Raw genomic sequence first — 23,970 nt, 5'->3', positions numbered from 1 at the left:
CTGGTATTAAAGGAATAGTCAGTGTTTAATACAAGTTTAAGGAATGTTCAGGGTTCAATACAAGTTAAGCTCGATCAACAGCATTTGTGGCATAATGTTGATTAACAAAAATTTATTTTGACATCCTTTTCTTAAAAACAGTGAGGCACTTACAATGGAAGTGAATGGGGCCAATTTTTTGGAGGATTTAAAGGCAGAAATTTGAAGTTTATAATTTTATAAATGCACTTACATTTATAATTCTATTAAAACTCATGTAATATTTGAGCTGTAAAAAAGTTTAAATCATTTTTAAAGTCATTTTAGGGTTTGTTGATATTACATCGTCATGGCAACAAAGTTGTAAAATTGGCTATATCTATACACAGAAAAGGTTAGTAAGTGATTTTATCACACTAAAATTGTGTTTACAAGCATATTGTTTATGTCTTGTGGCTATACTTTTGAAACAGTGAGTATTTTAACATTCAAAGATTGGCCCCCATTCACTTCCATTGTAAGAGCCTCACTGTAATCTCGATTTGTGCCATTATCTCACCAAAACAGGGGTTTTAAACTTTGCTGGCTGGGTTCAACTAAATATTAATTAACAATTAGATTAATACAATACAAAAATTTGCTCAAGATGTATTAAGTCAAGCAATCAGAGACCCTTCCCTCAACGATATCCGATCACAAGTGGTCACTGGAGAAGCATTTGCGGCATGTTAATACCAGGTGTAAACAGCAATCTGTCTCACTCGTGATCGGATCACCCGAGACAGATGCTAATACCAGGTGTAAACCGGTCCAGTGAGTCAACACAGACTATACAAAATAGCTCAAGGTATTGACTAGACAATAAACATTAGAGAAATAATTCTTTGAAAGAGCGAAAAAATAAATAAAAAAAAAAAGAGACCATTCCCTCACCAGTCTCCTTTGAAGTAATAAGTGAATCCAGAAGGCTCCCACCAGATGGCCGTCTCTATCTTATCGTAGGGGATACCTCGGCCGTAGTCCATCAGCTCTTGAGGGTAACCGTGCTCCAGGTTGGCTTCCCTGAACAACCAGTACTGGCTTCCTATAGGTGGAGGGTCAAAAGAAAAGAGAGAGATGAAGATGGAAGCAATAAACCAACAGCAACAACAGCATTTTTAATGCATACTTAAAATAATAATATAATATATTAATATATAATATCATATATTATATATTAATATATATTATACATATATAATATACAGTATAATAATAATAATATGAATAATTATTATGTAATTTTCTTCTATTTTAATTTCAGCAATTCTGTGTAAATCTCATTTCCCATTGTAATATGTGTACAACGACCCCAAAAACTATCTGGACACTTAGGCCACACTTAAAAATGTATGAATGTCTTTGCATTATATCACAAAATATCAAAACAAGTGCCATTTATTTTAAAGACTGACATCCCAGGCACACTTTTCAAGAAATTTATTGCACAAAAAGAAGGTTTCAAATTATACAACAATAGGTATTTGTTTTTGTTTTTTTAAATAAAAAAAATAAAAAAAATAATCGCCATTAGACCAGCTGATTAAAAGTGACTGCAAAAGTTACATCTGAGAAAAGGTCTTTTTGCATTATTTGGTTGCAGAAGTCAGTTGCTGTGATGTTTTGCTATCTAATACCTAAAGTGTCCAAATAATTTTTGGGGCCACCATTTATCGGCCTGGATCACCGATACCAATACGAAAAACAAGAGTTACGTATGTAACTACGGTTCAGTGAGTTCTGGATGGCCACCAGAGGCAGTACTTCACACTGGATGTTATCTCTCTGCATATGCGCAGGTCGAGTCTAATATCAACAGTCACTCGTGACCCAGGATGACCCAGGATGTCCCCTATTTAACCCTATGACTTCCTGCCAACTGTTTCTACAGAATCTTCTCGCCCAAACTCCGAGTGACAGAAAGCTCTGGCGGTCATCCAGAACTCATAGAACCATAGTTACATATGTAACTCTTGTTCTATTTCATTCTTTCTGACTGCCAGAGGCAGTACTTCACACTGGATTACTCATAACAACAAGGTCACGAGGAGGCCATGCTTACCCCTAAGAAGAAGCTGAATGCCTCAAAAGGACAGCTGTCTCCATAGCGCAGGGAACAGCTACATTAACTCTGTAATATCTTGAGAAAGTATCTGTAGATGACCAAGTAGCTGCAGCACAGATGTCACTGAGAGGGACACCTCGCAGAGATGCCCAAGACGTGGATATACCTCTAGTTGAGTGGCATCTTACACCAGTTGGCAATGGATAGTTGGTAGCCTTGTAAGAATGGGTGATCACATCTACCACCCAGTGCGACAACCTCTGTTTGAAAGGAGCTGACCCACCATAGCAAAAAAAAAAAATAGTTGGTCTGATTGTATTAAGCTTTCTGTGGCCCACAGATAACCATGGAGGGCCCACACTGGGCATAACAGTTCAACTTGACTGTTTTCCTGTGTATCTGACACTGGCGGATTAAACACTGTCAGTTCAATAGCTTGGTTTCTAAATGAGGCCGGGAGCCTCTTGGGTAGAAATGACGGGTTGGGCCACAATGTCACTACTGACCCATCCGCATTCCAACGCATGCACGATGCATTAATGGACAACGCATGGATCTCACTCACATTAGCTGAGGTAACTGCCAGGAGAAATGCCGTCTCCAATGAGACCCACTTCAGATCACTCTGAGGGAGGCAGTGTAAGTGACTTCAAAACCCAATTCAGGTCCCATGAGGGCACCCAAATGGTCTGAGGGGGGAGCAATCGCTGAGCAACTCTAAGAAACAGAGTAAGTAATCCATGAGGCCCCAATGGCTGACCATCCACCTTCACATGATGAGCTGAAATTGCAACCACATAGACTTTTAGGGTAGAGGTTGCTCTATTGCTTTCTAGCATAGACTGCAGAAAACGTAATACCATGGGTACAGAGCAGTGTTCTGGGGCCACTGCTCATTCCCTACACCAATCAGAGAACAACTTCCACTGAAGTTGTAAACACTCCTGGTAGAGGGTGCTCTAGAGTTCAAGATAGTATTTTGGACATCTTGGTCACATGCCTTCAAAAGTGGTTCCAGCCCCTCAGAGGCCAAATACAAAGCTGCATATGGTCTGCATCCAGGTGCCAAATCTGACCCTCTAACTGATGAAGGAGATCCTTCCTCCTGGGAAGGCTCGAGGGTTCCCCCTCCAGGAGCTTGTGCAGCATTGAAAACCATGGCCTTCTGGGCCACTTCGGTGACACTAGGCCTGTTTGTGGCATTCCTGGAGAACTCTGTGAAGAGTCAGCAGGATTAAGGGTGTCGGAGGAAAGGCATAGAGTAACAGGTCTGGCCAGGCATGAGCTAGTGCATCCTGAACCAGAGGGCTGGATTCCTCCATCAGGGAGAACCAGAGGGGGCAGTGGGTTGAGGACGTTGATGCAAAGAGGTCTACCTTCGCCCTGCCAAACCGTTGCCAAACCATCTCTACCACCTCCGGGTTGAGTCTCCACTCCCCCGAAGGAGGTTTGTGGCATGACAAAAAAATCTGCCACCATGTTCTACACACCTGGGAGGTGCATAGCTCTGAAGCTTGCAAACCGAGGGAAGGCCCAAGTCAGAAGTTTCTGTGTGACCTGTAGGGATTAGCTGGACCTGGTGCCCCCCTGATGTGATAGACCACTGATGTGTTGTCTGACCTGATAAGGACATTCCTGCCCTTCAGGACTGGCAAAAGTGCTTCAGAGCTAACAGCACTGCTCGTAGCTCCAGAGTACCTATACTTTCGAATGCTTGCTGTGGATTCCAGTGTCACCTGACTGTTCTGTGTTGCCAGACTGCCCCCCAGCCTGTAAGTGATGCGTTGGTCTGAACTACCTTCCGGCGAGAGGGAATCATAGCCAGGGCAATCCCTTTGGTCAGGTATGACCTCCTCCTCCATGTTCTTAGGGTCAGGAGGCACCTCTCTGTAACCTTGATCATTTTGTTCCTGTGTGCCTTGGGGTTCAGGTGGAGACTGTTCTCCCATACCTGGAAAGGAAGCTATGAAAGAAGACCCAGTGTAACTACAGCAGCCGCTGCCACCAACATACCCATGAGTCTGAGGAACAACCTGAATGGGAGCCTGACCTGTCTCTGAAATTGTTGGAGGAGAAGCAGGCTACAGTCCACCCGCTGCAGCGATGGTGAGGCTTTCATCAACTGAGAGTCCAGACTGATACCTATTAACTCCACAGACTGACTTGGAGTTAGCTGGCTCTTGCTGGTAATTACCATGAAGCCCAGCTGGGCAACATGGGAAGTAGCATGGTGGTTACCTGTATTGCTTGCTCCTGAGATGGAGCACAGAGGAGCCAGTCATCCAGGTAAGGGAGTACCCCCCGGCCTGGATTGGCAACAGAGCTGCAGCTATACATCTGGTGAAGACTCACGGGGATAGAGAAAGACAGAATGGAAGGACATGGAACTGATAGATCTGACATTGAAATGTGAAGCGGAGGAATGACCTGTGTTGTGGTGCAACTGGAACATGAAAGTAAGCGTCCTTCAAATCTACTGTAGTGAATAACTGCTGCTGTTTGACTGCCTGGAGAACATCGGCTGTGTGCAGCATGTGAAATGGCAGCACTCTGAAGAACTGGTTAAGACCTCGAAGATAGAGTATGGGTCGTACGCCACTGTCTTTTTTTGGAAAAATGAAATACACCAAATAGAACCCACTGAGTCATGCTGACCTCTTTACTGGTTCGATGGCACCCTTTTCCAGGAGCACCATTATTTCTTGTGCTTGAGCAAGTGAACTCTTGGGGTCTGTGACCGTGATCCTCTTGACCCCATTGAAAGCAGGGGGCCGTCACTGGAACTGCAGGTTGTACCCTTGAGACAGCATTGTTATAACCCAAGGGGCTGAGGTGGTTGCCCACCAGTAACTGACCTGCTGATGTGATAAACATCCGGTGACCGGTGCAAGACCTTCATGTTCTGCAGCCCTGGCCTTAAGCATCTCTGGGGGGCCGCTGGCCAGGCGTTCTATCCCTTGGTGCCTGAAATGGTTGTTGTCCCCGAGCACGGGGCACTGAACAGACCGTTTTAAATGCTGTGATTTGTTGCTGTGAGTGGTGTCTGTGTGCGTTAATGACTGAGAGCGACCCATGCATGCTGCTGAACTATAAGCCTGAATGAGGAGATCGTCAGTAATTCGGCATTAAATCGCAAGCAGCGAGCATTAGGTCTCAAGGCCTCTTCCGGAGAAAGAACAAAGGTGGCAATAAGTGGGTCCATTTTAGGCATCTGACCCATCTGACCCATTAAAACAGAGGGTTGTGAAGCTCTTCAGAAAAAAGCACTTGTGGGGGTTGCCACTGTAGGGGCTGTGTCTAGATTTAAACGCACCAATGCAATGCAGAGAGCTTGCTTCACTATATCCTGATCTGACTCTAACCCCTCTGTTGACCCTTATGCCATGTCTTGGGAGCCTTCCTGGGAGAGGTGAGAGAGGAAATCAGATAGGATCTCCTCCTCATCCTCCTTATGGAACTGGCTATGAGAAGCCATCATCGAAAGGACATCATCCTCTGAGATATATGACTCACTTGTGGGTATTTCCACTGCAGGCGCTGACGCCTCGCCTGGTTGTAGATTTATTATGAGGGACTTAATCTGAGCAAACTTGAAAGTCAACACATCCACCTTAAAGGCTAAGGGGTCTTCCTTAGCCCTCTTTCCAGTGGAGGTCTCTGATGTTTCAGCCCTTTTGCGTTTAACTGCTGCTTTTCGTGGTGGTAGTAGTGACTCCTCAAAGAGCCCTTCTATCAAAGCTAGCCTGGAAGTCCTCTGCTCCCAAGGCATGGCACTGCAGTTCATGCAGGCCTCCTCCATGAGGCCTTGTTTGAGGTGTTCTAACACTAAACAGGAAGAGCAGCAATAATTTCCATCATCTTTCTGGACTGTGGCCATGCACACAGTGCAGGTGTAAATTAAATGTTCCATGCTAACACAGATAGCAACATTTGGAGGCCCAGCTGAAACACTGGCTGTACACCCAAAGCTAGACTGTTCCTTGTATAAAAACCTGCATGTATGTGTATACACACACACACACACACATACACATAAACACACTATATATACAGTTGTGCTCAAAAGTTTGCATACCCTGACAGAAATTGTGAAATTCTGGCATTGATTTTGAAAATATGACTGATCATGCAAAAAAAAAAAAACTGTCTTTTATTTAAGGATAGTGATAATATGAAGCCATTTATTATCACATAGTTGTTTGGCTCCTTTTTAAATCATAATGATAACAGAAATCACCCAAATGGCCCTGATCAAAAGTTTACATACCCTTGAATGTTTGGCCTTGTTACAGACACACAAGGTGACACACATATTTAAATGGCAATTAAAGTTTAATTTCCCACACCTGTAGCTTTTTAAATTGCAATTTGTGTCTGTGTATAAACAGTCAATGAGTTTGTTAGCTCTCACGTGGATGTACTGAGCAGGCTAGATACTGAGCCATGGGGAGCAGAAAAGAACTGTCAAAAGACCTTAATGGAACTTTATAAAGATGGAAAAGGATATAAAAAGTTATCCAAAGCCTTGAAAATGCCAGTCAGTACTGTTCAATCACTTATTAAGAAGTGGAAAATTCAGGGATCTCATGATACAAAGCCACAATCAGGTAGACCAAGAAAGATTTCAGCCACAACTGCCAGAAGAATTGTTTGGGATACAAAGAAAAACCCACAGGTAACCTCAGGAGAAATACAGGCTGCTCTGGAAAAAGACGGTGTGGTTGTTTCAAGGAGCACAATCTGACGATACTTGAACAAAAATGAGCTGCATGGTCGAGTTGCCAGAAAGAAGCCTTTACTGCGCCAATGCCACAAAAAAGCCTGGTTACAATATGCCCGACAACACCTTGACACGCCTCACAGCTTCTGGCACACTGTAATTTGGAGTGACGAGACCAAAATAGAGCTTTATGGTCACAACCATAAGCGCTATGTTTGGAGAGGGGTCAACAAGGCCTATAGTGAAAAGAATACCATCCCCACTGTGAAACATGGTGGTGGCTCACTGATGTTTTGGGGGGTGTGAGCTCTAAAGGCACGGGGAATCTTGTGAAAATTGATGGCAAGATGAATGCAGCATGTTATCAGAAAATACTGGCAGACAATTTGCATTCTTCTGCACGAAAGCTGCACATGGGACGCTCTTGGACTTTTCAGCACGACAATGACCCCAAGCACAAGGTCAAGTTGACCCTCCTGTGGTTACAGCAGAAAAAGGTGAAGGTTCTGGTGTGGCCATCACAGTCTCCTGACCTTAATATCATTGAGCCACTCTGGGGAGATCTCAAACGTGCGGTTCATGCAAGACAACCAAAGACTTTGCATGACCTGGAGGCATTTTGCCAAGACGAATGGGCAGCTATACCACCTGCAATAATTTGGGGCCTCATAGACAACTATTACAAAAGACTGCACACTGTCATTGATGCTAAAGGGGGCAATACACAGTATTAAGAACTAAGGGTATGCAGACTTTTGAACAGGGGTCATTTCATTTTTTTCTTTGTTGCCATGTTTTGTTTTATGATTGTGCCATTGTGTTATAACCTACAGTTGAATATGAATCCCATAAGAAATAAATGTATTTTGCCTGCTCACTCATGTTTTCTTTAAAAAAATGGTACATATATTACCAATTCTCCAAGGGTATGCAAACTTTTGAGCACAACTGTATATTATACATATACTGTGTATATACTGTATCAAACAGCAGTGATTATAACTGAAAACAGTAAATCATAATGTGCTCTAGCCAAATTAACTAATATGCTGCTTACCCAAGCCACTAATTGAGTATGGCTCAGCAGACGGACCGCATTGCCTACAGCTGATTGATCAGCAATTAGCAAGCTAGCTATTAGCGACCGCTGTATGGCAGTTCCACGGAGCGAAAACACTCACTAGTTAGTACAATATAATGTTGGGAGAACGAGCGCGAACTCCATGTAAATATGTAAACAACACTCAGCAGAAGAGTTGTTATTTTCCGTAGGTACCTGTAGCCTTCGTAATTCACCGAGAACAGTAGTGAGGTTACTCACTTGAATTTGCCGGTAATCAGCTGTATCAAACAATGAATGAGTTGGAATTCAGCTTGCAATCCACTGCAGCCTCTGGAGGATGAGATCACAGCGAGACTCCAACAAAATGTTTTGTTGCGAAGCTGTGAAGGACGGATTCCAAAGTTCTAGTATGAAAATATTTTTTACGACCTGCAATACTTGCACGTATGCGTTCGCGAGAAGATTATAGAGACAGTCGGCAGGAAATCATGGGGTTACATCCGTGTCGTCTGGGTCACGAGTGACTTTGTTGATATTAGACTCGACCTGTGCGTATGCGAAGAGAGATAATATCCAGTGTGAAGCACTGCCTCTGGCATATTGGTCAACCACTACCTGAAAAAACAGCTTTAGGTTTGAACCTGATAAGATTGGGCTGAATTTAGAGGACTTTTAGGAACTTTTCAGCTGGTTACCATCTTAAATCAGCTTAAGCCAACTTAAACCAGCTAAGACCAGTAAAACATCTCAGACTGGTTAAAGATGTTTTGTTTGCAGCATGCAAGAAGGCAGTTTCTCAAAAAAACCCTCAAAAGTTCACAAAGAGCCTACAGAAATGGGACAGAGGTGGGAAACAATGGTGAGGAAACAGACGAAAAGGAGGAGGAGGAACAAGGCAACAACACTCAATGGTTAACAGGATTTCATGGTGCATGTACAGGGACTTTCCCCACCTTGTAGACATAGAAACCCTAACTGCATTACAGAACTGTGTTCTATTAAAAACACAAATAACTGCATTACAACACAGCAAAAGATGCACCAACAGTGTGGTTTTGTTTTGAATCCCACACTTTTGTGGTCAAAGTGACGACAAACCAAAACATTAGGACAAGCTTCAGTCTTAATGATTTTACAGTATGGCAGACACAGAGGCACCATCCTCATGGACCCTGTTTGATTCAACTGGCCCTTATCCAGGTCCATTGCTGTCAGCATCTGCTAGAACCACAAGCTGACGCAATGGCCTCGCCTCACAAAGAGCAGATGTTGCGCCCCAAGTTTTTTGCTCCCCTGGTTTCTTTTGAATGGGCGGAAGCCAAATTTAAGAGGGTCTTGCCGATGACATCACACACATTTTGCTGCAAAAAGCATGTGCCCACTACTTGTCTGCCACAAAATACATCTGGGCATATTCACTAGGAAGTTATTAGATGTCTGTTTTAAAGGTGAAAGGTTTTGATGATATGCTTAACAAATGTGTGAAACCTCACTGTGTTTAGAGCAGTTTTTTTAGTCTACTAAGGTAAACAATAGACGTATATGCTTTAAAGGGACAGTTCAACCAAAAATGAAATTTGTCACCATTTACTCACCCTCATATTGCTCGAAACCTATATTTTTGCTTCCGTGGAACACAAAATGAGATATTTTGCACAATGTAAGGGCTGCTTTCATCCACACAATTAAAATGGATGGTGACTTATTGTCTCTAAAAGGACAAAAATACCTTGCCATCTGCCTTGGACTGTACTATTCCAGACATTTTACAATTGTCTCCGATTCAGATTTCAGGCTGGATGGAATTGATTCCAAGAGTCAATTCCAGACTAATTTTCCTGATTCTTAAAAAAAAAAAAAATAAATAAATAATTGGGAGGCAAAGTGAAAACTTACAATAAACTGTGCAATTTAAGACATACTTCACACTATTTATCAATTCCCCTGAGCGGAGCTGACTCCATGCTTTGGAGTCGACTTTCAATTCAATTGTGTTCCACAGAAGAAAGAATGTAATACGTGTTTGGAACAATATTGCTGTAAATAAAAGATTACAAAAGTTTCATATAATGGGTGAACTATACCTTTAAGATCCAAAATTACTCCCATACTAAAAAATCCACATATAAACCTGTAAAATCCATCAGGCTAAACATATAACTGGATGATTGAAATCAAGGGCACTTCCTCAACATAATGACAAATGTCAAAATCAGTGGCTCTTTCTAATGTGAAAAGCACTTACATCTGACATAATTCTGCCAGCCTGGGTAATGATCTCTCTCATAAATATAAAATTTTTATGGCCTATACCTCCAACATATTAACTTTCAGAAAGTACAGAGCAATATCCGTGGTAGAGTGCAGTAAGGGAGAGAAAAATACCTTTGAAAAACACAAATCGGCCATCATGCCGTTCATACGCTGCATCAATGTCTCCCGGCAGACCCCTCCAGAAGTGTCCGATAGGCATGGGGTAGTTATCCAGTACTCGGTTCCGCCTCACTCTCCAGAACCAGCGACCCTGAGGAGATAAAAAGACATGAATCAACGACCAGATGCTGATGGTTCTGTAAGGTTTATTAGCGGCATGGATGACCATGTGCAGCTGTAGTTCTGCTCAGAATCAGAGGTTCTGGTTCTCCTCCAGACCAAGAAACAAGATTTATTTGTACATCTTCTCTGCCAAGCCACTGTGTTAGTTCATCAAGGCCAACAACCTGTCCTGCACATGCTCCAAACCCAAACTGGAAGAGAATCAAGCAACAATAAATAAGGTAGTTGGAAACACAGAATTATGCTTTTATCAGCATGCTGTGTGCTTAAACATTTGATCTATTCATTAGCTACGGTATACAACCTAGTGTGACAGACTCAACCAAACAGCAAAATGTTTATGAAAACTCTAAAAATGACCAAATTTCAGCTGTGCAACTCTATGTGGCACAAGCTGATAGGTTATTTGATTTATCTGTTAGCCAATTGACTCGCTCACATGTGACATGTTATGCCAATCGGCTCTCATGGTGTAAGCTGATTGGTCCTCTGACTTGTTATTGGGTAGCCAATCAACTTGCATCTCTCTCTTTGTCTAAAATTTAAATGGCTCAGTTTTGCAGTTAAGCATGTTTCTCTGCAGCATGCTGCGGGAGTTTTATCTCTGAAACCCACCTCCACCCCAGCTACACTTGTCTAAGTCTGCTACACGGGGGATTGTTTATGTCTTTTGTGCAGCAGCACGTAACACATGCTCGATGCAGCATGTCTCCCGTTTTGTCTCATTGTGCAGCAGCAGCATGTCCACATGCTATCTCAGTATATATGTGTATTTTATAGCAGTAGCAATTCTCTGTACTTGCTCTGAAGTAGCAGTGTAGCAGATCAAGTCAGTCAAGACCAATTTCCTATCAATATGTAATATGTCATACCTACATTAACATGCAAAATCTTTCTGTGAGTTGTCATGACTGAACTACAAAACATTCAATTAGATTTGCACAACTGGACCCGCCTCTCTGACGTAAGCATCCGTTGACAAATGAGAAATTCAAGTGCGCTGCAGCAAAAGTTAAGGCCAAACATACTATGCGCAAGTACGTAAATGCAAACGCTATGCAAGCTTGATTTTGCACGTTGTTGCATTCCAAAATGTGTTGTGCATTTTCAACATTGCCACAGGGGCTATAGCGCTATAGCAGACATTATCGTAAACTGTTTGCTTCTATAGTGAGTTTTCTCTTTCAAGACAACTACATTCATGGCGAAGAAACCGTTTGAAGAAACTACTGCTGAGCAAGTTAGTCATTATACAATACTTATAGCAACTTACCTGAATAATAACACATCCAGTTTATAGGCACATCCTTATGAAGGCAACTCTATTGCCCCCTTGAGTACTGTGGTTTATTACCACCACAGTAATGCACGTTAAGCATGTTCAACCGCTCAACTGTTAAGCATGCCAAATGCTCGCATCTGCGTACGCGTACTTGCTTATAGTATGTTTCTGGTCTTAAAATGTTCTCAAATTTTAGTTGCTTGATGGAGCATCACTTTTGCAAACCCCAGTTTTTCTTCTAGTCTACATCCTCGTGATGCACCATCCCCATTGAAATCAATGGATTCACTGCTTAAACTCTTGTGCGTAGATGCCCTAGAGCACTGAAATGTAATACTTAGGGTTAGGGGTTTGTTCAAATAGGTTTGTTTGAATTCAAAGCAATAGTATTAGTGACTATGCATACATTCAATACAGATGCAGAGGACAAAAATAGAACATACACAATACAGTTACACACAAACACACTATGTTTACTTTACACGTCTGTAAGAATCTCCTCCATCACTATGGCTTTCTGCCAGGACTTTCAGAATATTCTAAACCAAGCCCAAATTAAAGCCAGAGCTGGGGCTCTGTGTCCAACAAACTCTAAATGCATTCCCTCCACACCCCTAAACCCCTTACTCCTCACAAACACACACACACACACACACACACACACACACACTCCAATTCACAAACAAAACACACCTCGTTTTTTTTTAAGAAAGAATACAATCTTGCTTAAGGGAACTGGTTGGATTGTGTTACACAGTGCTTGAGGAATGGCCTTATTTCCATATAATGGATAACTTGACTACTGCAGGCAGTAATGGCCAACAAATTGTTCTACAGTACTGCATGTCCAGTTAGGTTAGCCTTTGTCTCCCCACCAGCTGCGAGAAGACTATTGTAAATGCTAGTTTTTCATTATTAGACCCCAAAATCTCTCTGTGATGAATCTTAGAAAAAGTTTGATCTTAAAGGAATGTTCCCGGTTCAATACAAGTTAAGTTCAATCGACAGCATTTGAAGCATAATATTGATTATCACCAAAATGAATTTCGACTCATCCCTATTTTTCTTTAAAAAAAATATGTGTTACGGGGGCCTGGGTAGCTCAGCAAGTAAAGACGCTGACTACCACACCTGGAGTCGCAAGTTCGAATCCAGGGTGTGCTGAGTGACTCCATTCAGGCTTCCTAAGCAACCAATTGGCACGGTTGCTAGGGTGGGTTGAGTCACGTTGGGTTAACCTCCTCGTGGTCACTCTAATGTGGTTCTCACTCTCAGTGGGGCACGTGGTGAGTTGTGCGTGGATGCCGTGGAGAATAGTGTGAGCCTCCACACGCGCTACGTCTCCGCGGTAATGCGCTCAACAAGCCACGTGATAAGATTAGCGGATTGACGGTCTCAGATGCGGAGGCAACTGAGATTCGTCCTCCACCACCCAGATGGACTTGGAACGCATTGGGAATTGGGCATTCCAAATTGAGGCGAAAAAATATATATATATATATATATATATATATATATATATATATATATATATAAAATCATAAATCTGGGTTACAGTGAAGCACTTACAACGGAAGTGAATGGGAGCCAATTTTTTGGTAAATTAAAAAAAAAAAAAAAAATTCTGTTTCAAAACTATAGCCACAAGACATAAACAGTATGTGTTAATACATGATTTTAGTGTGATAAAATCACTTACTAACCTTTTCTGTGTAAAGTTATAGCCAATTTTACAACTTTGTTGCCATGACGATGTAGTCAAACCCTAAAATCCTAAAATGACTGTAAAAATTTGTAACTTTACTGCTCAAAAAATACATGCGCTTTAAAAGAAAAATGTATGTAAGTGCTTTTATAAAATTATAAGCTTCACATTTCTGCTTTTAAACCTTCCAAAAATTGGCCCCATTCACTTCCATTGCAAGTGCCTCACTGACCATGTTTACGTCCATTTAAGAAAATAATTTATTCCAGGGTTTTAGCAGAAAGTGGCGTTCTGAAACGTCACGTAGACTAGAACACTGATTTCCTTAAGCCGTTTAAGGGATTAAGAGAAAGCGATTTAACACACCTAGGTTTCTCTCAGAAAATGAGGCTTAAAGTGGTCATGTAAACGCATAAGCAGTGTTCTGGTGGGTGTTTGTATAACAGACCAGGATAACAAACATCATAGGATGGAGCCCAGTAACATGTCAACACAGCAGAATGAATTCCACATTTCTAGAAGTACAGTGGAAAAAAAAAAAATCATATACACTATAAACTATAACCATTTATACACACCAATGTAAAATAGCGATTGTCCCTCATGTGCATGTATATGCGCTCGTACCTTAGGGGAAAAAGTAAGAGGGAAAACCCACTACTGCATCGCAATTCAGCTGCAGGTCGAGAAATTAAGTTAAGGAAACAAACACAGCAACAATTCTAGAGTATCTGGAAATAAAGCGAATCAACAGTTTACATGCTGTCCATGTAAACGTAGTCAATGTAACATCCATTTCTGCTTTTTTTTTAAAGAAAAGGAGGGAAAAAGTCTAAATACATTTTTGTGGTAATCAACATTATTTGTGTGTCCCTCTGTCAAGCTCCTGAAGTTTGCAGATGACACCACGGTCACTGGCCTCATCCATGACAGTTACGAGTCTGCATACAGAAGGGAGGATGAACAGCTGGCTGTCTGGTGCAGTCACAACAACCTTGAGCTGAACACGCTCAAAACAGTAGAGATGATAGTGGACTTCAGGAGAAATCACCCTGCATCCTCCACCCCCCCACCATGCTGAACAGCACTGTGGCAGCAGTGGAGTCATTCAGGTACCTGGGCTCTACCATCTCTCAGGCTCTGAAGTGGGACACCCACATAGACTCCATTGTGAAGAAGGCTCAGCAGAGGTTGTACTTCCTTCGCCAGCTGAAGAAGTTCAATCTGCCACAGGAGCTGCTGACACAGTTCTACTCAGCCGTCATTGAGTCTGTCCTGTGTATATCTATAACTGTCTGGTTTGGGTCAGCCACCAAATCAGACAGAAGGAAACTACAACGGACAGTCAGGACTGCTGAGAGGATTATTGGCACCCCCCTGCCCACCCTCCAAGACCTGTACATCTCTAGAGTGAGGAAACGTGCAGGAAGAATCACTCGGGACCCCACACACCCTGCCCACTCCCTCTTTGAACTGTTGCCCTCTGGCCGGGGCTGCAGAGCACAAGAACAGTTTTTACCCTCAGGCCATTTTCCGCATGCACAATTAAACTGCCTTCAGGACTTCCGTAGTGCAATAATGTATATAAATATCTCATGTATATATGTAAATTTACTCATATTTAATTTAATAACTGTACATACATATATTACCACTTGCACATCTACATACACCATTCTATGTTAAATGTCCTATTTTTTTGTATGTCTATTTATACTCTTACCTTGTTTTATATTCTGTGTCTCACTGTAATGTTCTGTGTGCACTTGCTTGTTTCTCCTATTACCAAAAAATATTCCCTGTGTCCGTGAGCACACTTGGCAATAAAGCTCATTCTGATTCTGATTATGCCACAAATGCTGTCGATTGAGCTTAATTTGTAATGAACACAAAACATTCCTTTAAAGCTAATATTAACTTTTTGTGGACTATTAACAATTGTGCCTATGTCCTACTCGACCCGAAGGATTTCGAACCGGCAATCCCCGGCATGGGAGTCAGATGCGCTTTCTAGGAGGCTATAAAAGCCATGGCTCTAGCCTCAGCCGCTAGTGTGTCTCTTAAGGCCAGGAGAGTGATGTTTACACACTGCACAGCTATCACGTACAAGCTGGCTACCGTCACACCTACATATGAATTTCTTACTAATATGAAAGATGTGTCATATTATGTTCATTCAAACAACACTACTTTTGCAGATTTTTGTTCTTCAATGCATAATTCCCATACTTCAATTTGCATTATTTTTAAAATGTGGAAAAAGGGTAATAATAAAGAATGTGTAGGTGTGTCCAAACTTTTGACTGGTAATGTATCCATCTATCTATCTATCTATCTATCTATATCGAGAAAAGACTGTGTGGACTGCAGTAATGCTAACCCAAATGCTCCGACACGTTTGCTAACTGTGTCACCAGTAACCCAAATGAAAAAGTTTTTCAAGCATTTGTATGTATAAATATCTCTTCGTTATGGATGGTGTTAACAATTTAATATTCTTTTTCTTATTATTCATTTTAATCATTTTAATTTTTTTACATTTATTTTATTACTTTTTATTCTTATTTCGTGTTCTTAATTGGTTTTTAATTTTCTTATGTATCTTGTATTTTCTTTAAAATGTATATGTAAAGCACTTTGAAATGCCATTGTGTATGAAATGTGCTATATAAATAAACTTGCCTTGCCTTACACAGAGAATGTTTCTGTCATGCAGGAACAAATCACATGACGTGACCACGAAACAGCAAACTCCAGCACATAGCAGAAGTCTGATGTCTCTCCTGATTAACTCCAGACTCTAAAGACACGGCTCCTTTCCTCTTCATGGATCTCTGCCCCATAACAAAGACCTACACTTGGGTTTTTACAGCCCATTGCCTAACAGAGCCTGATTGAGAGCAGGCATGATCTACACCTGACTGCCTCCACCTGCAGGTCAGGTCTTTCAGCTGGAACCAAGCACTCTTATAGACCCCGTTTACTCTTGGCATTAAAATGCGACCTGTATCTGGATGCTGTCCACATATGCATTTGTGATCGGAATGTGTTCTGATCTGCTTGTCCTGATCCCGACGTAGTTGGGGATGCTTTGTGATTGGATATCAGTGTAATCTAAACTCAATCCAGCCATCATATCTGCATTCACAGGTCGACATCACACAAACCCCGGCCACTATCGTTATGCTCCCCTCCTCTCTCCAAGGGAATTCTTTATTTATTTACATTAAGAAATTTAAATAATTTCATTTAAATAAAAAGAAGTCTATTATAGAATCACTAATATGAAGTAAACATTGTCATATGGACTAATAAATACTGTATGAGCAGTAATCAGCAATCGGCTGTCTTTTTTATAACCTTTCACATTAATAACCATGAATTAGTCCATAAACAGTGTTGGTGACAGAGTGTTGCCTCCGTTACAATGCGCTAAATGTAAATATTCACCAAATAAAGCTTATTTTTTTTTGGTCTTTAAAGTGACCAGATAAAGGCTTTTGTCCACAGAGGAACATGGAGAAATTAAAAGAAAAATCTATCAGCGTTGATTTTTTTGCCGATAACCGACAGTTCCAAAAAGCAACTATCGGCACCGATTAATCGGTTAAACCGATATATCAGTCTACCTCTACTGTAATGTGAAAAAAAAAATAAAATTATACATTATAAAAGTTGCTAAGTATTTATACGCAAGGTATATTGTAGAGTGAGTCAGTCATTGCAGCAGAGAGGTCTTTATTTTGCAACAATGACTACCTGATCTTACATTATCCTAATTTCACTCTTATCAAATAATAGTAAACCAACAGCAAAATAAAAGCTATAGACGTCCACGCCAAATACTGAAAGGGCTTATATTTCCAAGTAGCTTTGGTACGTAAGCATTGTGTGAGAGCTTCCCCTCTCTTTTGGACTCTTATCAAATAAGAAATAAAAATGGAAATAGACTGTACATTTGAGTTGAAACTTTGAGAAGAGCGCAGAGTGCTACGAGAGACATGAAACTAGCACAGTACAGGTTGCCAGGGATAACGGTCAAAATATAAAAATTATTTGTTTCAAATATTTGTTTAATATCTGCCATTATACAAAAATATTTGACTGTAGAATGCCACAATCGACCAAACAGAATAAAGTATTCCACAAAGCCACGCAATGATTAATGGTAGTATCTATTATACTGTCTTATTAAAAAAAAAAAAAAAAAAAAAATATTGTGTTCAGACTGGATGATTTCCAGTAATAAGCATCTAATCAGAGTCAAATAACGAGAATATACATATATATATATATATTTTTTTTTTTTTTTTTAAATAAAACACCTTTAATGAGAACTGGGGTGGAAAATGTGCTTAATTGTCATGGCCAAAAAAAAAGTAAATGGTTCTAAAAAAATAGGCTTTGTTTTCTTTATGAAAAATACAGTTTCTTATTTTTTCATTGATTTTGTTGCGAAATATATGCTGGACATGTTCTTGATTCGGTTTCATGAGATTCATCCCCATTCATTCATCATACCTAACACAATCGAACATTCACACACAGAGCAAGGCAGCTTGACTTTCACTCAATTATACAATCAGCTAACAAGTTACAGTACATGACTTAGAACTTACAGTAGCATTATCAGTGCATTTGTGATGTCACAGAAGCTACACATGGACACAAAAGCAACACTTGTTTAATCAAGGAACCAGAGCATGTGAGCGGAGCGGTGTGACACTCTGCTCAATAATCCGCTCCACCGCTCATGGTCCAAGCGAATGCTCCGCTCAAGTACCGCTCACACTCAGCGGTAAAAATAAGTTAGCTCAAATCCCACTGAATTTTCTCTGTAGTAGGCTATACTTGTTTGCAGTCATGCACACATGACCAAGCAACTGCCCCTTTGCCAACATGGACTGAGGTGCCCCTCTGGGTGAAATATAGCCTATATGCCGACATTTATTAAATTACAAAATGCTTAGTAATGTACACATCCGAAATTATGTGATTGTATTGTTGTGTATATAAAACCTCACTGTTTATTTTGTACTGGTTCACAACTGATGCTAGATAATCAGGTCTACCAGACCTTCCTTATCATTTGTAATCAGTCAAATATTTCTGTTAGCACAAATGCCACTGAACGTCTTCAAATATTGCCTTAACATTTCAGTTCTAATGACTTTTATTTACTTTAAACAAGTCATCAAACATGCCTCTACAAGTGATAAAACATACTATGTGCGGTGGCGCGGAAACCGCATACATGCAAATTCGCGCTTTTCCAGTTTAAACTGGACCTGAGTGACACAATTGACCCAGAAAAACACAATCTTTTCAACTTCAATGTTTTTTCGAGTCATTTATGGCAATAATGAAACATGGACTGGTATCAGAAAATACAGGTAAAATTTAAGTTCATAATTGTTTTTCAGTTGTCTCCACGTAATGATTATTACTGTAGATTTGATACATTAATAGGCTTCTGATTTAATGCTATCAGATTAAACTTTTATTTAATATAAATTAAAATGATCAATTTCTCATCCTAATTTTGAGTTCAGTTTTAAAGGGCATATTAAAATTATCTAGAAAAGAGCAGAGAATGTTTTTCTATTTTTCAGTCTTGTTGCTAGATTAATATCCCTAAAATTTTATATGTAGGAATTGTATATCTAAAGGACTGTGGTTAATTATATAATAATTAGCATATAAGATAATACCATGAGCCCCCTTTAATTTTCCTTGATATTTTTAAAGCAGCATAAAGTGAATCTGGTCTTTGTATGTGTCAAAAGATCATGTGTTGACCATGCACTCTTTATGTGTACAGTAGGGTATGTGCGTGCCATGACCGTGCAATGGGCAAATCTGTGAATAGTGTGTTCGTAGGCGATTGTGTGCATTGTGGAAGTCAGGAGCAGATTCGCAGGAATCCTCCGTTGAAGCGTAGTGATGTGCAGAGAACAGTGCCCAGCAGACTGGAGGGCAATCACTCTCCCGACACGCGGGCAGAGACGGGCAACCAAAACAGATACACGAGACAGGACCAACTAGGCAGAGAGAGTGAGGCAAGTACTTCACATCAAACAACAATCTAGCAAAGATACTGAGAACACGAAGGGCTTAAGTAGGGAGTGAATCAGTTGAGAACCAGGTGCTGCTAGCACGCTAATTAGTGGCATGATCAGCGTTCCCCTGGGAACAATCAATGTTCCCATGGAAACACCGATCATGCATGCCGGCAGCGCCTGCGAGACATGAGGGAAAGAAAAATAACAAAACACACAGAGCAAGCCAACAAACTCCCCGAAGCCATGACAATTCCGCTATGAAATTCACTTTGCGAGAGAGAAAATGATTACCAATCAAATGCTCAGTTGTTCAATGGAGGCATGAAAGCAGAATGCTGAGCCTGGAAATTAGGACACACTGATCTGCAAGATCATACGTTAATTCGTTTTGATGCAGGGATTTTTTGTGTGTGTTTGCCGGGATTCCAGGAAATATGCTTTGCCAATATACAGTATTATTAATCTTACATATTCAATTGAGGGTGCTCTAACGTTTGCACCCCTGCAGAACCAGGCCTGCATCTAGCTGGCAGCTGCACTGAGATGATTGCAAAATAAGATACCTTATTATCTACTTATCTATTAATTTATTATCAAATGGTAGTGTAGCCTACTAGCTCACATTTTGCTGCACTACCATGTTCGCTTAAAACATCCTCCTACTTTCTGGCAATGTGACGCTTAAGATTCCAAAGGGAATCTTTGCTAACTCTCACAGTCTCTCCACTCCCTTTCAATTGCTTCACCTTCCTCGTTCTTAGCTTTGTTTTTTTACTTTTCATTTATATATAAGGTTTACAACTTCACTAAAACAATGTTTGAACTCCATAACCTCAAGCCTATTGCTTATTTCGCAGGTTCCCAAACCAGCATATCATGAAGCACATTCTGGGTTGAGCGAGTGGCGCTGAGCGGCCTGAGCGAACAGAGTGGAATCTTCAAAAAGGAGCTCTCTGCTCAAATGAAATTATCACTGCTCTGCTCTCGCTCCACTCACATGCTCTGCAACGAACTGAATAGTAAAGATCTCCAGCTCACCTTAAAAACAAACATCTCTCCTCTGAGCACGGTGACCGTGTCAAAATTGCCTTCACAGATGTTCGGGCCATAGTTATCTGGGCGGTCAGTGGTGCGAGGCCTTTCCGGCCGACGGGGAGGGGCTCCGGGAGGGTTCTTAGGAGGGTACCTGGGGTCAGGCTGGGTTGGTCGCCGAGGGGTCACCGTGGGGAGAGCCTGGGTGGGAGAACTGCTAGGGGGTCCTATAAGAGAGAGAGAGGATAAACAGATGAAAGAGGTTGTTCAAACCCTTAACCTCAAGTATGAGCCATAGTAACAGTGATGTTTGCATTAGCAAGCACTACTACTAGCCTAATAAGTAAACTGATATGTGAATTTGTATGGCACGCCATGTTAATGGAAAAGTACACCAACCTACCACAAAAATAAACATTTGAAACTTTACACCGTAAGTCTAAGTACCAGTAAAACCACATAGTGTAAACTAAAGCATAACAAACACTTTTACAACTGCATGTGTGTAGAATGACTCTGGACTAGACTAAACCAGAAAACAGTTTGAACTGATTCATAGAAACAATCGAATTTACACTATTCAAGCATCTATTATTATCTATCATTTCAATCATTTAATAAAAATTTGAATTTTAATGTTGCTGAATTTTATACCGTCAACAAAATTATTCTAAATATATCGTGTATATATATTACCCAGCCCTAATAATAGCCACAGCTCTGACTGAACATTTCTTTAGACCGAGTTGAGTGCCATTCCTACTTGAAGCATTCTTGAGTAAAAAAGGTGTGGCACAACAAATGGAACAGATTGCAGATACAGTAGAGGTTTTTTTAAAGGAATATTCCGGGTTCAATTTAAGTAAAACTCAATAGACAGCATTTGTGGCATAATACTGATTCCCAAAATGTGGGTTACAGTGTGGCATTTACAAAGGAAGTGAATGGGGACGATTTGTAAATGTTAAAATACTCACTGTTTCAAAAGTATAGCCATTTTGTGGTAATCAGCATTATGCCACAAATACTGTCCATTGAGCTTAACTTGTATTAAACACGGAATATTCCTTTAACTTGACAAGGCATCTTAAAAACACAGCACTCCAGCATGATATGCTGAAGAAAAAAAAAAGCAAGATGCGGCACAATGGTCAAATATGTCCATCTGGTGCATGTTTACATCGGAAATCAATTGCAAAACAATGCAGATGGAAGCAAAAAAAATATTCTTTGTAAATTGCCCCTTAATTAATCAGAAATAATCTCCTTAAAAATTACAGTTAAATCATTCTGAAGACATCATAGGCATCATGTTACCGTAAATCTGCTGAACCCCACGGAGATCATCTTCAGGAAGCTCAAAGTTTTCCGTGTCCATCCACTGATAGAAAGGAGCCATAATAGCCAAGGGATTATTGGAGTGTTCCAGTCCAAGGGCATGGCCCAACTCATGCACAGCTACCAGGAACAGATCATTACCTGCAGAGAGAAGAGAGAGATATTAAATATCACATGCTGAGGTATTAGAGAAAGCTACTGGTCTGCAATGAGAAGAGGAGGTGATTTACTGAGGTCAGTGGCAGGGAATGTCTGATGCAACCGCTTATTAATCTTTATTCACTCTGGGGATCACAGCTGCACTTTATGTGCACTCTAGCTTGAAAACATATAATATACAGCGCATCAGCCAGCGCATTACAATGTGCTGCAGTTAATGCAACTGAAGTGCTCACATTAAACAAACTTGCCACTGGCGCTACAGTAGCTTCAGATAAAATAAGGAAAGAGTGCTAAATTTAGTTGGCTGGGTAAATAGGACATACACTATATTGCTAAAAGTATTCGCTCATCTGCCTTTAGACGCATATGAACTTAAGTGACATCCCATTCTTAATCCATAGGGTTTAATATGACGTCGGCCCACCCTTTGCAGCTACAACAGCTTCAACTCTTCTGGGAAGGCTTTCCACAAGGTTTAGGAGTGTGTTTATGGGAATTTTTGACCATTCTTCCAGAAGCGCATTTGTGAGGTCAGACACTGATGTTGGACGAGAAGGCCTGGCTCACAGTCTTCGCTCTAATTCATCCCAAAGGTGCTCTATCGGGTTGAGGTCAGGACTCTGTGCAGGCCAGTCAAGTTCTTCCACACCAAACTCGCTCATCCATGACTTTATGGACCTTGCTTTGTGCACTGGTGCGCAGTCATGTTGGAACAGGAAGGGGCCATCCCCAAACTGTTCCCACAAAGTTGGGAGCATGGAATTGTCCAAAATCTCTTGGTATGCTGAAGCATTCAGAGTTCCTTTCACTGGAACTAAGGGGCCAAGCCCAGCTCCTGAAAAACAACCCCACACCATAATCCCCCCTCCACCAAACTTCACAGCTGGCACAATGCAGTCAGACAAGTACCGTTCTCCTGGCAACCACCAAACCCAGACTCGTCCATCCGATTGCCAGATGGAGAAGCGTGATTCGTCACTCCAGAGAACGCGTCTCCACTGCTCTAGAGTCCAGTGGCGGCGTGCTTTACACCACTGCATCCGACGCTTTGCATTGCACTTGGTGATGTATGGCTTGGATGCAGCTGCTCGGCCATGGAAACCCATTCCATGAAGCTCTCTACGCACTGTTCTTGAGCTAATCTGAAGGCCACATGAACTTTGGAGGTCTGTAGCGATTGACTCTGCAGAAAGTTGGCGACCTCTGTGCACTATGCGCCTCAGCATCCACTGACCCCGCTCTGTCATTTTACGTGGCCTACCACTTCGTGGCTGAGTTGCTGTCATTCCCAATCGCTTCCACTTTGTTATAATACCACTGACAGTTGACTGTGGAATATTTAGTAGTGAGGAAATTTCACGACTGGACTTGTTGCACAGGTGGCATCCTATCACAGTACCACACTGGAATTCACTGAGCTCCTGAGAGCAACCCATTCTTTCACAAATGTTTGTAGAAGCAGTCTGCATGCCTAGGTGCTTCATTTTATACACCTGTGGCCATGGAATTGATTGGAACACCCGAATTCGATTATTTGGATGGGTGAGCGAATACTTTTGGCAATATAGTGTATGAGTCTTATTTACCCAGGATATATGAGTGAAATGGGGAGTGGGGGTTTAAGGGTGAGCTAGGGCTAGGGTTTCTCTGTCGCTTCCTTCTTAGTGCAAAGATGTGCTCTTACAGGTTCCACAAAAGAAAATAAGTCAAACAGGTTTGTAACGACATGACAGTGAGTACATGATGACAGATCTTTCATTTATGGGTGAACTATTCCTTTAAAGCCTGATTTCAGAGGAAAAAAGATTAACTGCCTCCTTATAACCCTGACAGGATCCATTATTAGCCAGTGTAGACAATCCTAACCATCTCCACAAAGGCCTTATGAAGTAATCAGACAGTAATGTTGCTTGTTCAGTGTTTTTTTCATCAAAGTAACATCATTAGGCCTAATAGCTTCGTGCAAA

General features: G+C 41.2%; 1 protein-coding gene across 6 annotated transcripts in view; it reads right to left on the bottom strand.

The window, feature by feature from the left end:
• Positions 1-23,970, bottom strand: part of LOC127440490 (matrix metalloproteinase-15-like) — a 56,628-nt gene that overhangs the window by 8,970 nt on the left and 23,688 nt on the right. For all 6 annotated transcript variants that reach the window (XM_051697111.1, XM_051697124.1, XM_051697133.1 and 3 more), the window contains 4 exons: positions 21,821-21,982; positions 20,510-20,730; positions 10,252-10,390; positions 913-1,063 (listed from right to left, as the gene is read on the bottom strand). In XM_051697111.1, the coding sequence (XP_051553071.1) occupies positions 913-1,063; positions 10,252-10,390; positions 20,510-20,730; positions 21,821-21,982 (673 nt within the window). The remainder of the gene's footprint in view (positions 1-912; positions 1,064-10,251; positions 10,391-20,509; positions 20,731-21,820; positions 21,983-23,970) is intronic.

This window comes from Myxocyprinus asiaticus, chromosome 1 (assembly GCF_019703515.2).
Source record: "Myxocyprinus asiaticus isolate MX2 ecotype Aquarium Trade chromosome 1, UBuf_Myxa_2, whole genome shotgun sequence".
Lineage (NCBI taxonomy): Eukaryota > Metazoa > Chordata > Actinopteri > Cypriniformes > Catostomidae > Myxocyprinus > Myxocyprinus asiaticus.
The sequence above is the reverse complement of the archived record's forward strand: the minus strand, read 5'-3'. Positions and strand labels throughout refer to the sequence as shown.